At 41.9% G+C, this 20,983-nt stretch overlaps 2 protein-coding genes across 2 annotated transcripts; both read left to right on the forward strand.

Moving 5' to 3' along the window:
* Positions 1-3,806: 3,806 nt before the first annotated feature.
* Positions 3,807-18,537, forward strand: LOC133041129 (olfactory receptor 4D9-like). The gene is made up of 2 exons (XM_061121549.1): positions 3,807-3,841; positions 17,702-18,537. Exon 2 carries the CDS (start codon positions 17,737-17,739, stop codon positions 18,535-18,537), a length of 801 nt encoding a protein of 266 aa, XP_060977532.1. The 5' UTR covers positions 3,807-3,841; positions 17,702-17,736.
* LOC133056795 (olfactory receptor 4D6) lies at positions 7,979-8,923 on the forward strand. Its single transcript, XM_061142551.1, has one exon. The coding sequence runs from the start codon at positions 7,979-7,981 to the stop codon at positions 8,921-8,923; it is 945 nt and encodes a 314-aa protein (XP_060998534.1).
* Positions 18,538-20,983: the final 2,446 nt, after the last annotated feature.

Here is a 20,983-nt window from a genome sequence, read left to right on the forward strand (position 1 = left end):
GTTGTTTTTCCCTCAAGCTCCGTGCCCAAGGCATTTCCTCTTCCCTCCATCCAGATGGCTTCTCATCCTTCAGGTCTCTGCTCAGACAGCACTTCCTCCATAAAGATCTGTCCACCTCTTCCCCAACCCGGAACATCATGGTTCACCCAGTCGATGCACTAACAGTACTGTTGGGAATCTCTCTTTGTGCAGCTTGTAACCTTACACTAGACTGTGTGCGTGCTCAGTCATGCCCAACTCTTTGCAACACCATGGACTGTAGCCCTGCAGGCTCCTGTGTCCATGGGATTTCCCAGGCAAGAATACTGGAGTGGGTGGCCATTTCCTGCTCCAGGGGATCTTCCCGACCCAGGGATCGAACCTCATCTCTTGCGTCTCCTGCATTGGCAGGCATATTCTTCATGACTGAGCCACCCGAGAAGCCCTTACACTAGTCTACAACTTCCTTAAGGACAGTGAGTGACTCTTATTCACTATTACTGTTTCAGAACCTACCACAGTGTCTGGCAAATAGTAGGGACATACTAAATATTTGTTTGATAAATGAATTATTCACTGTCCCTAGTAATGTTGGCTTTTGCAGAGTATGGTGTTTATATTATTTCCTTATCATGTGGCTAACAGTAAATCTCAGGGTCTGATGATTGGGACGAAATTAATTATCTCTGCTTTTAGAAAATGTAAATGAGAATGTGTCCTTGACACCTCAGAGAGTGATTAATTTGTGAAGCTGTGGATTTTTTGCAAATCCTTCCTTTGTAGAAATACTCACAGGGTAAATGTAGCTAATCATTTGCAAGGATGTAGAGAACCAGCTGCCTAAATGCACTTCTAACCATAGACTTTGAAGCTCCCCCCCCCCCACTGTCTAGAGCTGTGGATATTAACACAATAATATTTCTAGAAGAGAAATTCTTAGAGGTTACAGTCCTCTCCAATCTCTTTTTGTCTTCTCACTTCAAGTGAATGAATGCTAAGTTGCTTCAGTTGTGTCCAATTCTTTGCGACCCCGTGGACTGTAGCCCACCAGGCTCCTCTGTCCGTGGGATTCTCCAGGTAAGAATAGTGGAGCAGGGTGCTGTGCCCTCCTCCAGGGGATACTCTCGACCCAGGGGTCGAATCTACATCGCTTGCACCTCCTGCATTGGCAGGCGGTCCTTTACCACTAACACCTCTCGGGGAAGCCCCCTCACTTCAAGTATTTGCCCACAGACACACACTCCCAGCATCAGGAGGAAGGATAAATGAGCCTCAAGTGTTCTCTCTCATTAGAGAGCAGCTTGGGGCCCGGGAGGAGCTGCATGTGCCTGATGAGACAGACCAGCTGGGGGTGGCTGCGCACCGTCAGCGGGTATTTGCTCTGTGTGACGATGCACCACCCAGGCTCGTCTATGACCTCCTGGGTCTCTGAGTCTCAGCCAGATGCAGGGACTTCTTTAACATTTCTTTTCCAGGCACGACTCTAGTTTTTCCTGCCTTCCTATAAACTCAACCCAAATTTTCCCCTTTGCTCTTCTGTTCCTCTAATGACATCCTCTGATGAGTCTCCTGACCCATATTTGAAACTTAGCTCCTAGGGGGGAAAAAGACTTTAAAAGAAAACATTTCTGAGGAGGTTGCTTGCTTTGGACTCCTCCCCAAAGAATTAGTAAGCAGTGACTCAGTGGTAAAGAATTCGTCAATGCAGGAGACAGTTTTGATCTCTGAGTTGGGGGAAATGGCAACCCCCTCCAACATTCTTGCCTGCAAAGTTCCATGGACAGAGGAGCCTGGTGGGCTACAGTTCATGGGTTTGCAAAGAGTCTGACGTGACTGAGTGACTGAGCTCATATGAATATATTCTCAGTACCAGGGAGATCCCTAACGTCCACGTTGTTTGCACCTTACTGCCTGGAATTCTGAAATTCATCTGTTCGTTTAAGGCTGGTCCTCTTTTAAAGTGCCAACGTTTCCTTTTTTAAAAAAGGGTATTCTTTAAGTTTCATGGTCATTTCTAAGGGAAGGATCTGAAAAGGGAAGCTAAGCAGATCTGTAAGCACCTAAGATAAAGGGAGACGGTGCACCGGAAGAGGACGAGGTCCGGACCCGGAGAGGGCACGCTCACGGGCGACCGTCCGGACTCACTGTCTGACTCAGCTCGGGTTAAAAGGCACGGGTATCGATTTATGCCGTGTCATTCTCACAGCCAAATCCAGTCAAACCCAAACTGGCAACCCAAATGGTCAAGCTCAAACTTAGCCACAAATTTTAAGACATTGAAAACTGGCAAGAGCTGATTACATGAGGTAATATATGCAAAACATTCTGGGTCTTGCACACCAATAAAAATCTTCTGTTTTATTGGTTTAGGTATGTCTATCTAACTGAAGAAGGATCAGTCCCCAAGATGCTTTCCACCACTCCCCATGATGTACATAAAAGGATTAATGTTTCCTGACTGTCTGCTATTCACGGAGTATTGGGCCAGACACTTCACAGTTGCTCTTTGATATAATCAGCAAGGTGAACAGTTCTCGATGACCAAAGTTCGAATTTCAATGGTCGCCAACTCTGACAATTCGTGGACATCACTTACGCACTCACATCTTCATACTCTAACTCTGCCAAGTTGATACCACCTCTCATATGAAGTTGACTACTATTTAATTATCACATCTACTTTGAAAAAAAAAGGTGTGAGAATTAAATTCTATACATATATGCAAATTGTTTTAAATTCCATTTCTTTGTGGTCATCATTTCACAATATTTATGAATATCAGATCATTATTTTGTGTACCTGAAATTAATAGAATGTTGACTCAGTGGACATGAGTTTGCGTAAGCTCTGGGAATTGGTGATGGACAGGGAGGCCTGGCATGCTGTGGTCCATGGGGTCACAAAGAGTCAGACACAACTGAGTGACTGAACTGAACTGATGTAAATTATATATCCATAAAATAATGTAATATCCAAAATAAAAAAAAATACATAAAAGAGAATAGAGGGGATTTTTTTTAAAGGAACCAACTATATGTTTTCTATGAGAAATCAGCTTTAAGTTCAAAGACAGAGATAGATTAAAAGTAATGCAAAGGAGAAAGATATACCGAAAGAAGGCTGGAATAGGTATAATAATTTGAGATAAAACAGACTTCACAACAAGGAAAATTATCAGAGATAAAGAAAGAGTCTTCATAATGATAATGATAAAGGGGTCAACTCTCAAAGAATTCACAACAATACTTAATGTGTATATACTTAGCAACAGAATGTCAAAATATAAGAGGCAAAACTGATAGAAATACAGGGGAAAATAGACAAATCCACTGTATAGCTGGAAATATCAATATCCTTCTATCAGCAATTGATGGATCCAATAGGCAGAAAATCAGTAAAGATACAGTTGAACTGAACAGTACCATTAATCAATGGGAGCTAATTAATATTTATAAAATATTTCACCCAACAATAGCATAACAAACATTCTTCTTAAGCTCACTTGGAACATTTACCAGGACAGATCACATTCTGGACCATAAAACGTTTTATTCTCTTCATAAATCATACAAAGTATGCTCTAAGTGGAGTTTAACTACAAACAAACAATAACAGAAAGCTAGCTCGGAAAATTCCAATAGAGATACATGTTGCTTAGTAACGCTTTAATAACTCCCATTGCATCTGCAGCTGCCAGCTTCTCCAGTGAAAAGTACTTTTCCTACAAATATCTGACGCTATTCTCCTTGCCAACTGTTACATCATGAGACTTCCAGTCCCATGTCTCAGGGAGCAGTGTAGATGATGCATGTGTTTGGGTGAAGATGGGGAACCTGGCCGGCTCAGCTTTCTAAAGCAAAGGTAGGTGAGTGCGTCCTGAAGACACCACGGCAGGCAGCTTCAGCTTGGCACCTGTATAATTTTATGATTTCCATAGTGTTCCATGTCCCGTCCCTGAAAAGTAGAATATCCATGTGCATTTCTTTTTTTTAAACTTTCTATTTCGTATTGTGGCCTAGCCAGTTAACACAGTTACGTTATGATAGTTCCAGGTGAGCACTGAAGGCACTCAGCCACACATATTGCACGTGAAACTCATGAAGCAGGTGTGTCATTTAGAACTAAAAGTCTCAGGTTGATTAAAATCTGTTGCTTCTCAGGTAAAATATTAGACTTCTCAAGACACATTCTAATTGGATTATTTTTTGTATTAAAACATTCTGTAGAACCTACTTGCAGGGCAGGAATAGAGAGATGGACGGAGGGGAAGGACTTGTGGACACAGCGGGGAAGGAGACGACGGGGCTGATTGGGAGAGTGGCGTTGAAATACACACCCAACCGTGTGTAAGGCAGAGAGCTGCGGGGATTTGCTGTACCGCACAGAGACTCATCCTGCTGCTCTGTGATGACCTGGGGGGTGGGATGGGGAAGGAGGTGGGGGGAGGCTCACGAGGGAGGAGACACACGGATGATACTCAGGGCTGATTCACACTGTTGTATGGCAGAAGCCAACACAACAGTGTGAAGCAATTGTTCTTCAATTAAAATTTTTTTAAAGAAATACTAGTGTAAAATTCTTTTTTAAAAAATTCTAGAAATATTTACTGAGTATCTACAAAGTGTAGGAAAGTAACCAGCACAGTGTCTTTCTTTAAAAAAAAAAATATATAGTGATTAAAAGCTAGCTGGGAGCAGAGAAACACAATGATATCACGACATTATCATTATGATGATATTATAGAATGCTTTGAAGTTTACAATGTACTGTCTTGTGAATTGGCATTTAATTGATTTGCACAGAAGCAAAAGTGAATAAGGGGTGATAGAGGGAAGTTTAGATGAGACTGGAGATGGTTAAAGAACAATTTCTTATTGAGTGACTACTTCGTATCAGGCACTGGCCATCTTTTCATTCAATCACCTATTCAAAAAGAATTGTTGAATAACTGAGTTCTACAAGGCAACTGTGAGGTAACAAGACAGAAAGGCCACCGTTCAATGTTAACTTGATCTTGGGCCTGATTGTTCATCCAAAACCATTTAAGAGGAGCAAGGGGAATCATTTTAATCCAAAAGAGAAGCCAGCAGTAAGTATCTTTGATCTCACTTTCCAGAGATCTGATTTGGTGGTCCTAGATTCCTGGATGCCTCCAGCCAATGCCTCGTGGAGCCAGAACACCCCAAAGAGTAATTAGAACTGTCACCCCCCCCCCATCCCTCTTTCCTTAATAAGATATCTTTCTTAGGACAATTTTACAGAGAAGGAAAAGAGAAATACAAGAAGCATAACATCAGAGCTCAAATTAATGGGGAAAATCTTTTACTTCAAGTTGTAATTATGTGTATGAGGGGTTTCTTCCTGATTTTTAAGATTAGAAGCCATTTACAGTCTTTTTATTTTTTGACAGGTAAGAAGTGGATATATTTAGAAACATTCCATAGGCAGAGTATGGGGCATCTTGAAGGCGAGAGAGAGCCTACAGTCATTTCTTTAAGAAACAATAGAATGTCTTTTTAAAGTAAAACTACCAAAATCCAATTACCCACAGATAATGGTATACATCTTTCCAAATTTCTTCTAGGCATGTAGTTTTTTTCCCAAAAAATAACATTATGTGATATAGTCAGTGCTTCAACCTTTTGTTAAAAAAGAATCTTACCATGTCTAAGAATAAAGTTCTACATTATGAATATGAATGGCTGCAAATATTGAATTACTCTATTGTGCCATAACTTATTGAACCAATTTCATAAATCAGATAGTAATTTAAATTCTAGTCTCTTCTAAACTGCACTGTGATGCCCCTTCTTTGTACTCATGACATTAAGTATTTTGTTTATTCACTTTTTAGCATTAATTCTTGCAGTAGAATTTTTGACTCAAAAGATTTGCAGATTTTCAGTCTTGACACATGCTTCCAGAATGACCTCAGAAAGTGTGTCCCTGTATACACTCCTATTAACCATAGATGGAGGTGTCTCTTTCTCCATATCAATGCCGACAATGGATTGCTTCATCGTAGGCCGATCTTCTAGATGAGAAGTGGTATCTCATTACACTTTTAATTTGTGCTTATTTGATGAATGGTATGACCAACTCTATTTCCCTCTGAATCGTGACTCGTTGTTTTAAAGTATCTACTTCTTACTAAATGGTTAGAGCTCTATATACCTAAAATATTAAGCCTATTTTATATATTTTTTACATATGTTTTCTCAAGTTTTTTATTTATTTTCCAAAACATGGAAATTTCTTATTTTTTACTGGAGTCTGATTTTTTTACATTGTTGTGTTAGTCTCTGCTGTTCGTGTGAATCAGTTATCTATGTACATATGTCCCTCCTGCCTGAGCCTCCCTCCCAGCCCCCACCCCACCTGTAGGTCATCACAGAGCACGGAGCTGAGCTCCCTGCATCACACAGCGTCTTCCCACTAGCTGTCTGTTTTACACATGGCAGTGCATATATGTCAATACCACTCTCTCAACTCGTCCTCATATTTCAATTAGCCAAATCTAATCATCTTCTTTGTAATGCTCACAAAGCTCTTCTTTTCCTCCAAAATAAAACAAAAATTACTTAGACTTTATTCTAATATTTTAGCTTATTTTTTGATGTTTATGTTCTTAAGATGACAAAATCTTTAGTATTCCATCTCCCTAAGCAGTTAAAAAGTATTATCATTTACTTCAGCTCATAGTATCTACTTATAAAAAGAAATCAAGTATTCAAACACAATTACAATAGAGTTAGGCTGCTTGTTTTTTTTTTCCCCAGGTTCATAATTTATTGTACAAATTGAGTATCACATAATGAGTTGACATTAGCTTCTTCAGGCATCAGAACTTAACAGATGAGGTACAATTTAGAGTCTGATTATCTTGTTTTCACTGCTGGAGTTTTCATTTTAGATATTAACCTGAAGTATAAGACTATCAAAGCTTGAAGTATAAGGCTATCAAAACAGTACCTCCATATGTGTGTGTGCATATGAGTGCGTGCATGCACATGCATGCTCAGCCAGGTTCCTTTGTCCATGGGGTTTCCCAGGAACGAATACTGGAGTGAGTTGCTATTTCCTCCTCCAGGGGATTGAATCCATGTCTCCTGCATTGTAGGCAGATTCTCCATCACTTCAGTCATCAGGGAAGCCTCATTCTGTACTTGGCCAGTACACAATTCATTGTCCCTGTGAGAGTGTAAGGGATGAAATAGGTTTTCATACCAGTGAAATGGATTGGGTATCTGTTTCTGGACTGCCACAGTTTCAAGCTTCCAGAAGGCACAAACTCGGTAACCTCTGTCCTTCAGTGGAGGCAGCTGCCCCTCGGGCCCCTAGGCTGTTTCTTTACAATATCTTAGTTATCATTTAAAATTAGAATAGCATATCATTTGACCCAGTATGTTTATGTCTAGCTTTTCATAGGCACACAAAAATGGATTTACAAAATGTTGAGAGCAGCATTATTTGAAAATAATAATTGGGGCCCAACCAAACCAACTAAGGGCTTCCCAGGTGGTGCGTGGTAAAGAATCCGCCTGCAGTGCAAGAGACACAGGAGACGTGGGTTTGACCCCTGGATCAGGAAGATCTCCTGGAGAAGGAACAGCAACCTTCTCCAGTATTCTTGCCTGGAAAATTCCATGATGGAGGAGTCTGGCTACAGTCCCCGGGGTCACAAAAGAATCAGACATGACTTAGTGACTAGACCACAACTGTAGAGTGCATGGAACTCTGCTCAGTGTTGGGTGCAGTCTGGACAGGAGGGGAGAATGAATACGTGTGTATACATGGCTGAGTTCCTCTGCCGTTCACCTAAAGCCATCACAACACCGTTATTCAGCTACACTCCATTACAAAATAAAAAGTTTAAAACAAGACAAAGCAACAACAACAAAAAAACCCCAATATGTGATCAATGATGTTGCTGCCTTAGGGCACCATGCTGCTCACCCTGACGTATCTTTTCCAAAGGGAGACCTGGAAGAACGTGCCATGGGCCAGAGCAACCACACCACCGTGAGGGAATTTGTCTTCCTGGAACTCACTCACTTCCGGGAACTGGAGCTTTTCCTGTTTGTCATCTTCCTAGCTGTGTACATCACAACCGTGCTGGGCAATGCCCTCATCCTGGTGACCATCACCTGGGAGTCCCACCTCCACACCCCCATGTACTTTCTCCTGCGGAACAAATCAATCCTGGACATCGTCTTTTCATCCGTCACCGTTCCCAAGTTGCTGGTGGATCTCTTAGCAGAGAGGAAAGCCATCTCCTACAATGGCTGCATGGCACAAATCTTTTTCTTCCACTTTGCTGGAGGGGCAGATATTTTTTTCCTCTCTGTGATGGCCTGGGACAGATATCTCGCAATCTCCAAACCCCTGCATTACGTGACCATCATGAGGAAAGAGGTGTGGGTGGGATTGGTGGTGGCTTCCTGGGTGGGTGGCGCTTTGCACTCCACTGTCCAGATTATTCTGATGCTTCCACTCCCTTTCTGTGGCCCCAGCACCCTGGATGCCTTCTACTGCGATGTGCCCCAGGTGGTGAGACTGGCTTGCACTGACACCTTTGCTCTGGAGCTCCTCCTGATCTCTAACAATGGGCTGGTGACCCTGCTGTGGTTCCTCCTGCTCCTGGGATCCTACACTGTCACCCTGGTGATGCTGAGATCTCACGCCAGGGAGGGCCAGAGCAGAGCTCTCTCCACCTGCACCTCCCACGTCCTGGTGGTGACTCTTCACTTTGTGCCCTGTGTTTACGTCTACTGCCGGCCCTTTACCACGCTGCCCATGGACACAGCTGTGTCCATCAATAACACGGTCATCACCCCCATGCTGAACCCCCTGATCTACACCCTGAGAAACCAGGAGATGAAGGCAGCCATGAAGAGACTGCAGAGGAGGCTTGGGCCTTTTGAGAGCAATAAACTAGGATAAGCCATCAGATTGAGGCTGGAAATCTAATTTGAGCCTAGTTTGAGGTTTTCTCAAACTGTTAGCCTAAGAATCAGACAGCTATCTCTTTGTCCACAGTCATTTCTGTATATCCCCACATCCACTAAGCTCTATTAGAGAATCTCTATTAGAGAGACTCTAAGAACAAAAGGGAGAGATGATATTGAACATCAGCTCTTGGAGTGGGGACTGGGGAGAAGTATGAGGTATAAAGTTGAAATCAATAACCTAAGTGCTATCTTTCCTCACTTTTACCATTTGTGATATGGAAATGACACTGTCTACTTACAAGGTTGTTTTGAGGATGAAACGTGATCAATGCTGAGAGGACTATGGTTGTAAAGGCCCACACCACTCCTGGCATTAATCGGGCATACAATCTATGTTCCCTATGATGTTCCCTATGATCTACATCTCTATTCCTAAATACATCTGTGTGCATGCATGCTAAGTCGCGTCAGTCATGTCTGACTCTTTGTGACCCTGTGGACCGTAGGCTGCCAGGCTCCTCTGTCTGTGGGTTTCTCCACGCAAGAATACTGAAGTGGGTTGCCGTGCCCTCCCCTAGGGGGATATTCCTGACCCAGGGATTGAACCTGTGTCTCTTATGTCTCCAAATACATATATATATATATATATATATATATATATATATATATACACATATATATATGATGGAATGGGGGGCTTCCCAGGTGTCACTAGTGGTAAAGAACCCACCTGCCAATGCAGGAGACATAAAGAGAGGAGGGTTCAATCTCTGGGTCAGGAAGATCCCTTGGAGGGGGGCATGGAAATCCACTCCAGCATTCTTGCCTGGAGAATCCCATGGACAGAGGACCCTGGCAGCCTATGGTACATAGGGTCGCAAAGAGTCAGACATGACTGAAGCAACTGAGCAAACACATAGAATGCGATGCATTTATTTCATATATTTTCTCTCTAATGACTGCTATTCCCAGTGATTATTAAAATAATCACTTTTTGATTTAATATTGTGAGTATAGAATCTTCAATATATTTCACCAGTTAGTGAAAAGAGAAGAAATACATTTTGAGTCAGACGTATGCATGAACAAATCTAGAAGTAGACCAAATATTTCCTGTCCTCTGGTTCATTCTACTTTCTTTACACTGAAATTAATCTCAAAAATACTTGTATAGTTTGGGGATATATCTGCACAAAATGCACATTTATTTTATGTTAACCTGAACTTCCTGCTTTCTTCCATCCCTACTTTCCATTTCATCTCCAGAGCTTTCAGAGCTGGAGCAAAGCTATAGTTTTCATCTACGTATGCACAGACAATTTAGAACAAATCTGTGTGGTACCAAAAAAAATTACCTAAGAAGTAACTTTTGACTCACTCAAGACCCATTTTGTGTACCAGGAAAGGAAAAAAAAAATAATAACATATTGCATGCAGAGCCATTTAAGAACAGCCACTGGGTCTGTGTTATAAACAACCTCTCTCCCAAGAATAGGATTCCAAGAAAGTAGATATATAAGGAGACAATAAATCTCCTTTCTGTCTCTATGCTCACATCAAATTCCACCCCTCTGCCTCCAATAGTCATTCAAAAATAGACCAATAAGTTCACTTGTACCCACAAACTATGGACACCAAGGGGGAAGGGGAGGTGGGATGAACTGAGATTGGGACTGCCATATCTACTATGTACAAAATAGATAACTAATGAGAAGCTAACTAAGGAGAACCCACTGTAGAGCACAAGGAACTCTACTCAATATGTAACAAAAGGAGACATATATATATATACACGCGGCTGATTCACTTTGCTTTATAGCAAAAACTAACACTAAACTCCAATTTAAAAACAATAGGCCAATAGAATAAGGAAGCTGAGGAAATTGCAACACACAGCAATTTTTTGCAAATGTTTATGATCGGTTAATATTTAGCTAAAAAGGTCTTCGTAGGTGACCACACATCTGTGATCTTCTCTGAGTCTTAAAAGACAGAGACATTGGGTTAGGAATCCTAATCATTCTGCCAGTGCTTCTCAAGCTTTTTAAAATTATTGCCCCCTAAAAGAGCTTTTTTAGATATTTTTCCTAATTACTCTCCCTCAAGAAAATTTAATACCAAAGATACACCACATGTATATATATATATATATATATATGTGTGTATATATATATATATATATGTCTCCTTTTGTTACCACATTGAGTAGAGTTCCTTGTGCTGTACAGTGGGTTCTCGTTAGTGAACTTCTCATTAGTTATCTATTTTGTACATAGTAGATATGGCAGTCCCAATCTCAATTCATCCCACCTCCCCTTCCCCCCTTGGGGGGAAGAAATCTTTTTGTGTTCTGAAGTTGTCTGAAGAAGCACACCTCACTAAAACATCCCAGATTTTTTTGGCTCTCAAGAACCAGTTTTTGCACCCATGGGCATCATACCCACATTGAGACTGAATGATCATATGACATTAGTTGTTGTTCAGTCGCTCGGTAATGTCTGACTCTTTGCAACCCCATGGACTGCAGCATGCCAGGTCTCCCTGTCCATCACCAACTCCCGGAGTCCACCCAAACTCATGTCCATCGAGTCGGTGATGCCATCCAACCATCTCATCCTCTGTTGTCCCTTTCTCCTCCCATCTTCAATCTTTCCCAGCATCAGGGTCTTTTCTAATGAATCAGCTCTTCACATCAGGTGGCCAAAGTATTGACATTAGACCTTTATATAAATGTTCCCCTGAAACTTGGAGAGTCACACAATATTAACGTATGTAGACACCACCCTTATGGCAGAAAGTGAAAAGGAACTAAAAAGCCTCTTGATGAAAGTGAAGGAGGAGAGTGAAAAAGTTGGCTTAAAGCTCAACATTCAGAATACTAAGATCATGGCATCTGGTCCCATCACTTCATGGGAAATAGTGTCAGTGGAAACTGACTATTCCACTGACAGTGGAAACAGTGTCAGACTTTATTTTTGGGGCTCCAAAATCCCTGCAGATGGTGATTGCAGCCATAAAATTAAAACACGTTTGCTCCTTGGAAGGAAAGTTATGACCAACCTAGACAGCATATTTAAAAGCAGACACATTACTTTGCCAACAAGGGTCCATCTAGTCAAGGATATGGTTTTTCCAGTGGTCATGTATGGATGTGAGAGTTGGACAGTGAAGAAAGCTGGGCACTGAAGAATTGATGCTTTTGAACTGTGGTGTTGGAGAAGACTCTTGAGAGTCCCCTGGACTGCAAGGAGATCCAACCAGTCCATCCTAAAGGAGCTCAGTCCTGGGTGTTCATTGGAAGGACTGATGTTGAAGCCGAAACTCCAATACTTTGGCCACCTCATGCGAAGAGTTGACTCATTGGAAAAGACCCTGATGCTGGGAGGGATTGGGGCCATGAGGAGGAGGGGACGACAAAGGATGAGATGGCTGGATGGCATCACAGACTCAATGGGCATGGGTTTGGGTAAACTCCAGAAGTTGGTGATGGACAGGGAGGCCTGGCGTGCTGTGATTCATGGGGTCACAAAGAGTCGGACATGACTGAGCAACTGAACTGAACTGAACTGAGAGTTATGTTGTCTGGGGTCTTGCAAGAATTAGGAAGGTGTAGAAATTGGGCATTTTCGTGTATGTGTGCACTTGTGTGCAGTAATGACTTGGGAACTGTATAATAATGCCCACTGGAACTCCAGCACTAGAAGAAGAATGTCCATTCTGTTTCCACACTCACATCCAATAAACTCCCTTTACTAATTCTCATGTCAGGCTTGGTCCTGAGGGACTAGTGAGCTCAGCAGGGGCACTTTGGGAGAAGGAGAGCCATGATGATGTGACTCCCTGAGGCTGCCTTTTCCAACATGAAGGTTGAAGAGAAGAGGTAGACATCCAGAATAACTAACCATTAGAGGAACTTTGCCTTCTAATGTGCTATTTCCCCAGCAGCATAGACACTGAGGCCCACCCACCCAGTCTCAGACTGTGTGGATTCCTGCTTGGATACTGAAGGATTGAGGTAAGGACATTGGGCCATCAGAGTGTGAAGCTGTGGATTACACATAAATGGTATGAGCATGAAAAATATACCTGGTGTATCATATGCTGCAAAAATAGCTGGAAACTTTAGCGACAAAAAAAAGTGACGTTAAATATTGGGAAAGCAGGAATCTCTTCCTAAGAAGTTACAGAGATGGGGTCACCATGGTAAGAAAGAAAGCAGTTTGTGTTCGATGGAATGACTGAGTCGCATAAAAGGAGTAGAATTTTTTCCAGCTTAGGGTTTGTCCATAGGGACCACAGAGCCTCTTTCCACAAGATGGGTGCTTCCTTTAAAAGGGTGATCTTAACCCCAAATTCTCTTAAAAAACTATGGAGGTTTCAAAGGCAGCCTCATATCTGTACATTGCCTGTGGCTCAATGGGTCTCTTTTGTCTTTGCTCTGGAGGCAGCTTTATTTCCAAACCTGATGACCCAGAACTAAGGCCTCTGTCTGCATGTTTTCACACAAGTTCATTGGAACAATAATAAGCAAGTTGGTTCAAAGAGAAGCTGTTCTTCTATTGAATAGCATTTTCCTGAGTCACACACACACACACACACACACACACACACCCCTCATAAGTAACCCTTCAGGGAAGATACAGTTTGTTTGGATTGGCAGAGGCAGTGGGGTGGCAGAAACAAGTAACTGGAATGCCTATTACTGGAAAGTCCCGGGCACTTTGCACAAAGATGATTACAGTTTATTACTTGTGCTGCCCATTGAAGTAAGTGTTCTGCTTCCCTGTCTACAGAGGGGAAAATTAAAGGAAAATAAAGGACTTGCTCCAAGTGACAAAGGAGGAAGTGATAGAATTCCAGCCCTGATGCTCCTCCAAAGCTCTTAAGACTGTCTTACACTACATCACACTGGATGGTACATAACATTGCATCATTCTAGACTGTTCTTACATTTTAAAACTGAGGATCCGAGGCACAGAAAGGCAACAGAAACTTTCTCAAGGTCACAGAGCTATTTTATAGCCTGGAGCAGAAAACAAATCTCTGCTATCACTAAGGCCAAGTCAAAGACATTAACAAAATGGTTTCTTATGTTTGTCTAGATCCTTTTTCCTCATTCTCACACAATCCGAAGCCAAGGCTTGTAAATCCAGATGTGTACTTACCAGTGAACTTTATTCATTAATTAAAAAAAAAAAACTACTAAGCACCTAACATGTGTCCCAGACTAAGGAAAGCTTTGATGACATTAGGTTAAATGAAATACTGAGCAGACAGGATGGACTTGAGGTATAACAAGGACATATACTGAACTTAGGAGAGACAGAATAAATTAGATGGAATAACCTGTTATAGGTGCCAGATGAGAAGTCAGTGCAGGGAATTATGAGTCACAAAAGGATATCAGGAAAATGTTCACAGAAGAGGAGACTCTGGACCTGAATGTTGAAAGATCAGTTCAGTTCATTCGCTCAGTCATGTCTGACTCTTTGCAATCCCATGGACTGCAGCAGGCTTCCTTGTCCATCACCAACTCCCGGAGTCTGAAAGATCACTGCTCATCAATGAGAAGATCATGAGAGTGGGGAGGACACGGTAGGTGGGGAGAACAAGAGGAACACAGGTCCAAAATTGTGGGCCTTCCCTTCTAGTAATACCAGTCCTTCAAAATCATCTCTGATGTCACCTATTCCAAGAAATCTCCCCTAACACACTGAAAGTGATGTTCTATGTTGTCCGCTGCAGGATATAGATTTCCTTTGCCCACGAAGGAATGAATTTCCCTTGAAATTCGTAAACTATTTGTTAATCTCTAAACACTTCATCTTTATCCTGTGCTCAGTGTTCTTAGAAGACTTTGGATTTGAGCTGATATTCCAAAATGTGGCAAAAAGCATGCATCATGCCGTTCTTTTACTTTTTCCTCAAGCACCTGTCCTCTGAGACTTGGAAATATTTTCCTCATTCTCTTATTCTCTTCCCCTAAGACCACATGCCCCCTTACCTCCGGCTGACCTTGACATTTACAGGTTAGAGGAACCAGCAGTGTAACAGCCAAGACTGGCCAGACGGGATTTAAAACTCAGTGGTGACTTAGGCATAAGGAAATCTGATTGTATGTGTGTTGGCTTTGAAAGCTAATCTAAAGTTTTACTCATGGGCCTTTGCCAAGATTTAATAAAATCCTGTCATCACGTATAGGTTTCAGCTTTAGACGTTTGTTAAATGTTGTAGAATAATTCAGAGCTGATTTCATTTTTTGGAGTTTGAAAGTCTGTATAATTTGGGAGTTTTTGGTGGTCAGAAAAGGATACACATTTCTCTGACAATAGGAAATGAAAGTGGGTGAATTAAAAGTATCTTATTGAATTTAAAAAAAAAAAAAAAAGTTGTGGGCCAGAAAGAATTTACATAATGCTTAAAGACCTGAAAAAATAAGCAAATAAATAAAGACCTGAAATAGGATCAAAGAAAACAAAGCATAAGATAATAATCAAGATTGAAAAAAGTCTTGGATGCTATAAGAGGAGTTTGAGCCTTATCTTGTAATAATCTATAAGGGAAAATAATCTGAAAAAGAATGGGTAGATAGATGTATAACTGGATCACTTTGCTGTACAGCTAAACTAACACAACCTTTGTAAATCAACTATACCTCAATAAAAAGAAAAAAAGAGGAGCTTGATCTTTATTCTGTAGATAATAGGGAACCATTGAAAATATTCAAACAAAGGAATAAAGAGAGAAGTCGCTCAGTCATGTCCAACTCGTTGGGACCCCATGGACTGTAGCCTACCAGCCTCCTCTGTCCATGGGATTTTCCAGGCAAGAATACTGAACTGGGTTGCCATTTCCTTCTCCAGGGGATCTTCCCAACATGGGGATCAAACCCAGGTCTCCCACAAAGGAATAAATGAGCCCATTTGTGACTTATAAATATTAATATATTAATATTTCTTGAAACAACAAAGAGGATGAATTAGAGACAGCTCCACCAAAGGAAAGACTAGTTAGGGAATTCCTGCAACAATCTAAGCAGAAATGATAAGGGTTTAATGAGGATGAAGTTAAGGGAATGCATGAGAGACATGAAGAAAGTAGCATTTTCAGAAGAGATTCGACAAAGTGTCTAAATTCCTTGCTAGATGGGTGACTCAGGTAAGTCTCTTGGATGAAATATGCTACTTAATCAGTACATGCTGTAAAGGGGATGATCCCCGCAAAGACAGAATAAACTGGGAAAACCAAGTGAAAGTGAAAGTCGCTCAGTTGTGTCTGACTCTGCGACATCATGGACTATACAGTCCATGGAATTCTCCAATCCAGAATACTGGCGTGGGTAGCCTTTCCCTTCGCCAGGGCATCTTCCCAACTCAGAGATCGAACCCAGGTCTCCCACACTGCAGGAGGATTCTTTACCATCTGAGTTACCAGAGAAGCCCAACAAGTAGTCATATCCTCCAGAGCAAATGAGAGGCAACGCATGTTTCTTATTATCCACATAATTTCTCAAAGCTCTGAAAGCTGGTTTCAACACAAACCAAGCGTGATGAATCTCAGCTGGGCAGTAACCTAGGGACCACCTATCTCTATTATGGTTTCAGATAACTCAGCTAAGGCTGAGGATGGCTTTTTTCTCAAAATCTGAGTTAACTGTTTTCCATTTTTTCAGTTGATTTTTACTTTTGGCTGTGCTGGCTTCATTGCCGTGCGGGCATTTCTGTAGTTTCGGTCGGGGGACTACTCTTGGTCGCAGTGGGTGGCTTCTCCCGGCCTGGAGCAGGGCTCCAGGGTGCTCAAACCTCAGTAGCACCTGGGCTCATTAACTGCAGTTCCCAGGCTCTAGAGCACAGGCTCAATAGTTGTGGCTCTGACTCGTGAAGATATAGGGAATCCACAACTGCTTATACAGAACCTTCCTTAAGTTCCTTTCCTCAGAAACTTCTGTAATCGACTTGAACAGAACCCAAAGACTCCTCACAGAAAACAGGAGGGAAATGGGCCTACCACCTATGCTAGTTGGGGAGCTGGAGCAAGCAGAACCGAGTGATTTTTCCAGGTAACAGAGCAAGTTCACGTAGAATAAGATGTGTGATTATTTATTCATTTTTTGATGTGTGCACACTGCTGTCTTTCTTTACTTTCTTTCTTTCTTTCTGGCTGCACTGGGTCTTCACTGTTGCGTGTGGGCTACTCTCTAGTTGCAGAGAGTTTCTCTCGGGCTTCTCATTGCAGGGGCTTCTCTCGTCGTGGAGCACAGGCTCTAGGCACGTGGGGTTCAGTAGTTGTGGCCCATTGGCTCAGTTGCTCTGTGGCATGTGGAGTCTTCCAGGAACAGGGATTGAACTGAGGTCCCCTGCATTGGCAGATGGATTCCTATCCTCTGTGCCACTGGGGGAGCCCAAGATATATGGTCTTTTTAAGTTATGTATGTGCAATTTCTGCATAAGAGGTAAAACTTTGCTTGATTTAATTTTCTCAGTAATGTCATTATTTCCTTCAAAGCTGTACATGTGTGTTAGTCACTCTGTCATGTCTGATTCATTGTGACCCCACGGACTGTAGCCCGCCAGGCTCCTCTGTCCATGGATTTCTCCAGGCAAGAACACTAGAGTGGGTTGCCATTCTCTTCTCCGTCAAAGCTGTACATGAAGGAATAAATGTCATCCAATGGCCTTGAAAAATCATACCAGGGTGTCGGAATTTATCTTCTGTGGACTTACCCAATCTCAAGAGCTGAGTGCGCTCCTATTTTTCCTTTTATCTATAGTTTATGTAACAACTGTGTTAGCAAATGCTGCCATCATGGTCACTGTGAGCTGCGAGTCCCGCCTGCAGACCCCCATGTACTTCCTGCTCCGCAACCTCTCCGTCCTGGACATCTGCTTCTCCTCCATCACCGCCCCCAAGGTCCTGGTGGACCTCCTTTCGGAGAGAAAGACCATCTCCTTCCGCGGCTGCCTCACGCAGATGTTTTTCTTCCACCTCCTCGGGGGCGCGGACATCTTCTCCCTCTCGGTGATGGCCTTTGACCGCTACGTGGCCATCTCCAGGCCCCTGCACTACGTGAGCGTCATGAGTCGGGGGCGCTGCGCCGCCCTCGTCGCGGCCTCCTGGGCGGGGGGCTTCGTCCACTCCATCGTGCAGATCTCCCTCCTGCTGCCGCTCCCCTTCTGCGGCCCCAACGTCGTGGACGGTTTCTACTGCGACGTCCCCCAGGTCCTCACACTCGCCTGCGCTGACACCGCTGTCCTTGAGCTCCTGATGATTTCCAACAACGGCCTGGTCACCACCGTGTGGTTCGTCCTGCTTCTTGCGTCCTACGCAGTCATCCTGACCATGCTGAGGTCGCGCTCCGGGGAGGGCCGGGGGAAGGCCGTCTCCACCTGCACCGCCCACATCACGGTGGTCACCCTCCACTTTGTGCCCTGCATCTACGTCTACGCCCGGCCCTTCTCCGCCCTCCCAATGGACAGAGCTGTCTCCATCACCTTCACTGTCATCATTCCTGTCCTGAACCCCCTGATCTACACCCTGAGGAACCAGGAGATGAAGGCGGCCATGCGGAGACTGAAGAGGAGATTCATGCTTTCTGAAGGGGGATAGTCTCCTTATAGATTGTGGATCAAGATGTAACTATATAATTGAAATATTTTCTTAAAATATTAGCTGTCATATACAGGGGCTCAGCTGTACATGGACAATTAAGTAGACCAGGATGGCACAAAGGACTGGTGACCTGGAACACCCGTATCAGAAAGGAACGCCAGCAGGAAGTAACGGGGAAGAACCTATTCCTGAAGAGTAATTGACAGCAAGCTAGGCGTAGATGCGGACTGTACTAGAAACGAGTGTCCAGACAATGGGTAAAGGATAGCACTCTAACGTCCAGGCAGGCAGTAGGCCACGGGGACCTCTGTCTCAACACAGCAGGGATACAGTTTCTCGGTTCCAGTTCAACGGTAGTTACCCTATGACTATATACTAAGCTTATGCTACATACGAAACACCGTCTGGGAACATTCTTCTCTATCATTCCTGTTTTATCAGCAGCTTTGGGCCTACTCTTTCCATCAGCTCATCTGTAAAATACACCGGCACAGCCCCCCACAACCATCTGTTACATGTAAAGGTCTTAGTTTTGAAGGATCTCCATTACCTGCCACTCTCTGTGACTTTGTCAGACTTAGACATGACCTGGGACTTACACTGTCTGATTTTGTGAAGTGGCCACGTATAAATAATGGGACTACCTGCCCTACTGTCTATAACACTGCCTCAGGCATAAGCTAGTTTGGTTGAAAAACAAAAAATGCATATACAAGCCAATAAATACTTTTATTTTTCCTCTGTGTACCTGTTTATCATTTCCCTTATCACTGTGTTTTAAAAATTCTACAAAATGTCAAATTAGTGCACTAATTCTCCTTTATATTCTCAGGGTCTAGAATAGTGTCTGACCCATAAAGCTTTAAATAAGTGTTTCAAATATGTGGAAAGGGATGAAATGAATGTATGTAAGAATATGACACCAAATTCTACTTAATCTTGGTTTTTTAGTATTTAAAGATGACAGTACTCCTTCAGGGACTTCCCTGGTGGTCCAGTGGTTAAGAATCCTCACTTCCACTGCATAGGTTTGATAGGGGCATAGGTGTGATCCCTGGTTGGGAATCTGATCCCACATGTCATATGACGCAGCCAAAAAATAAAATAAAATAAAATAACGTTGACTTTACTTCTTGAACAGATGCTCCTTTATGGAAGTCAAAGGAAAAGGAAATGATTGAATCATAGTATACTATGATCTTGCACTGTAAGCTTTATACAGGACCACATCCCTTTATTTTAATTTACTAGGACCAGGTAGGTTTTCCAATTTCTAATTTCTTAAAGTGTAGAAAGATAATACAGTGCAGGTATTGTAGATTACACTGTTTCTCCTATGTCACACCAAGTGAATTGTTTATACTTCATGAAATGAGACACAGATGAAACTTCAAGTATTTCCTATAGCAACTATACTTACCATATTTTAATTGAAAATGTCATCCACTGTAAAATACATTTGCCACTCTAATAACAGCTAGGTAGTAAAAAAGAAGAGTTAAGATATTACACATACTCATTGATTTTAACATGCATCTTAATTTCAGGGACATTTAAATGTGAAGGAAAGAAAAGATTCATCTTAGAATTTAACAAACTCAATATTCGAAAATAAAAAATAATCAGTCCCTGTCTCATGCACCCACATACATATACTTTCCCAAAGAGAGACAGATATAAAGCAAACAAGTTTTATTTTGCCAACCCTATGTTTTAGGAGCACAAACAACTGCCATTAATTCAGTAGTACAAAACAGACTGTTTCTAACCAAATTCTGACCACCTATAACACATTTATTATTATGGGCATTATGTTTATATATTATTTATATTTGTTTCTCAGTATTAAAAGAAATTTTGAAACTCCAGTGTTTCCTCACTTTAGGGACCAAAGATACTGCTACTACAGTTCCTCACTGTGGAAATAAGGAAAATGTTTCTCTTATCTTATGGAAACCTGATAAGATATTCCCTTCTGAAAAGATCCTATTATTCCCCAAAGACCCAGGCACATTCAAGAGTTGTACTTCTTTGGTGGAACAACTAAATACATGCTATGAACTTGTAGCCTACTAAAGAAGAGAAGACTCAAAGCATTGAAATGTAGTCTTAAAAATTTACAGGATGGAAGAGACCATATAATTTCCATAGAAAATATAGTTAACAAAAATTGGCTAAAAGAGAAAATACCCTAGCAAATCAATAATTATAGATGAACTGAAAAAATTTCCAAAGACAGATACTTTGAAAAAATTTTAGACCCAAATAACTTTGTGGATGATTTCCAATAAATATTTAAGGATCCAGTAATTTCCAATTTTCTTATTAATTTTAGAATACTTCTTAATACATTCTATAAGGATACCATAACCCTGTTGACAAACTAGATAATACCATCTAATTGATCTAATAATATCATATATCTAACATAGGTAAACACACC

The sequence above is a fragment of the Dama dama genome, chromosome 1, assembly GCF_033118175.1.
Source record: "Dama dama isolate Ldn47 chromosome 1, ASM3311817v1, whole genome shotgun sequence".
Classification (NCBI taxonomy): Eukaryota; Metazoa; Chordata; class Mammalia; order Artiodactyla; family Cervidae; genus Dama; species Dama dama.

What these genes read in the sequence shown, in the direction of transcription:
- LOC133056795 (XM_061142551.1), top strand. Translation starts at nt 7,979, where the DNA reads ATGGGCCAGAGCAACCACACCACCGTGAGGGAATTTGTCTTCCTGGAA.
- LOC133041129 (XM_061121549.1), top strand. Translation starts at nt 17,737, where the DNA reads ATGGTCACTGTGAGCTGCGAGTCCCGCCTGCAGACCCCCATGTACTTC.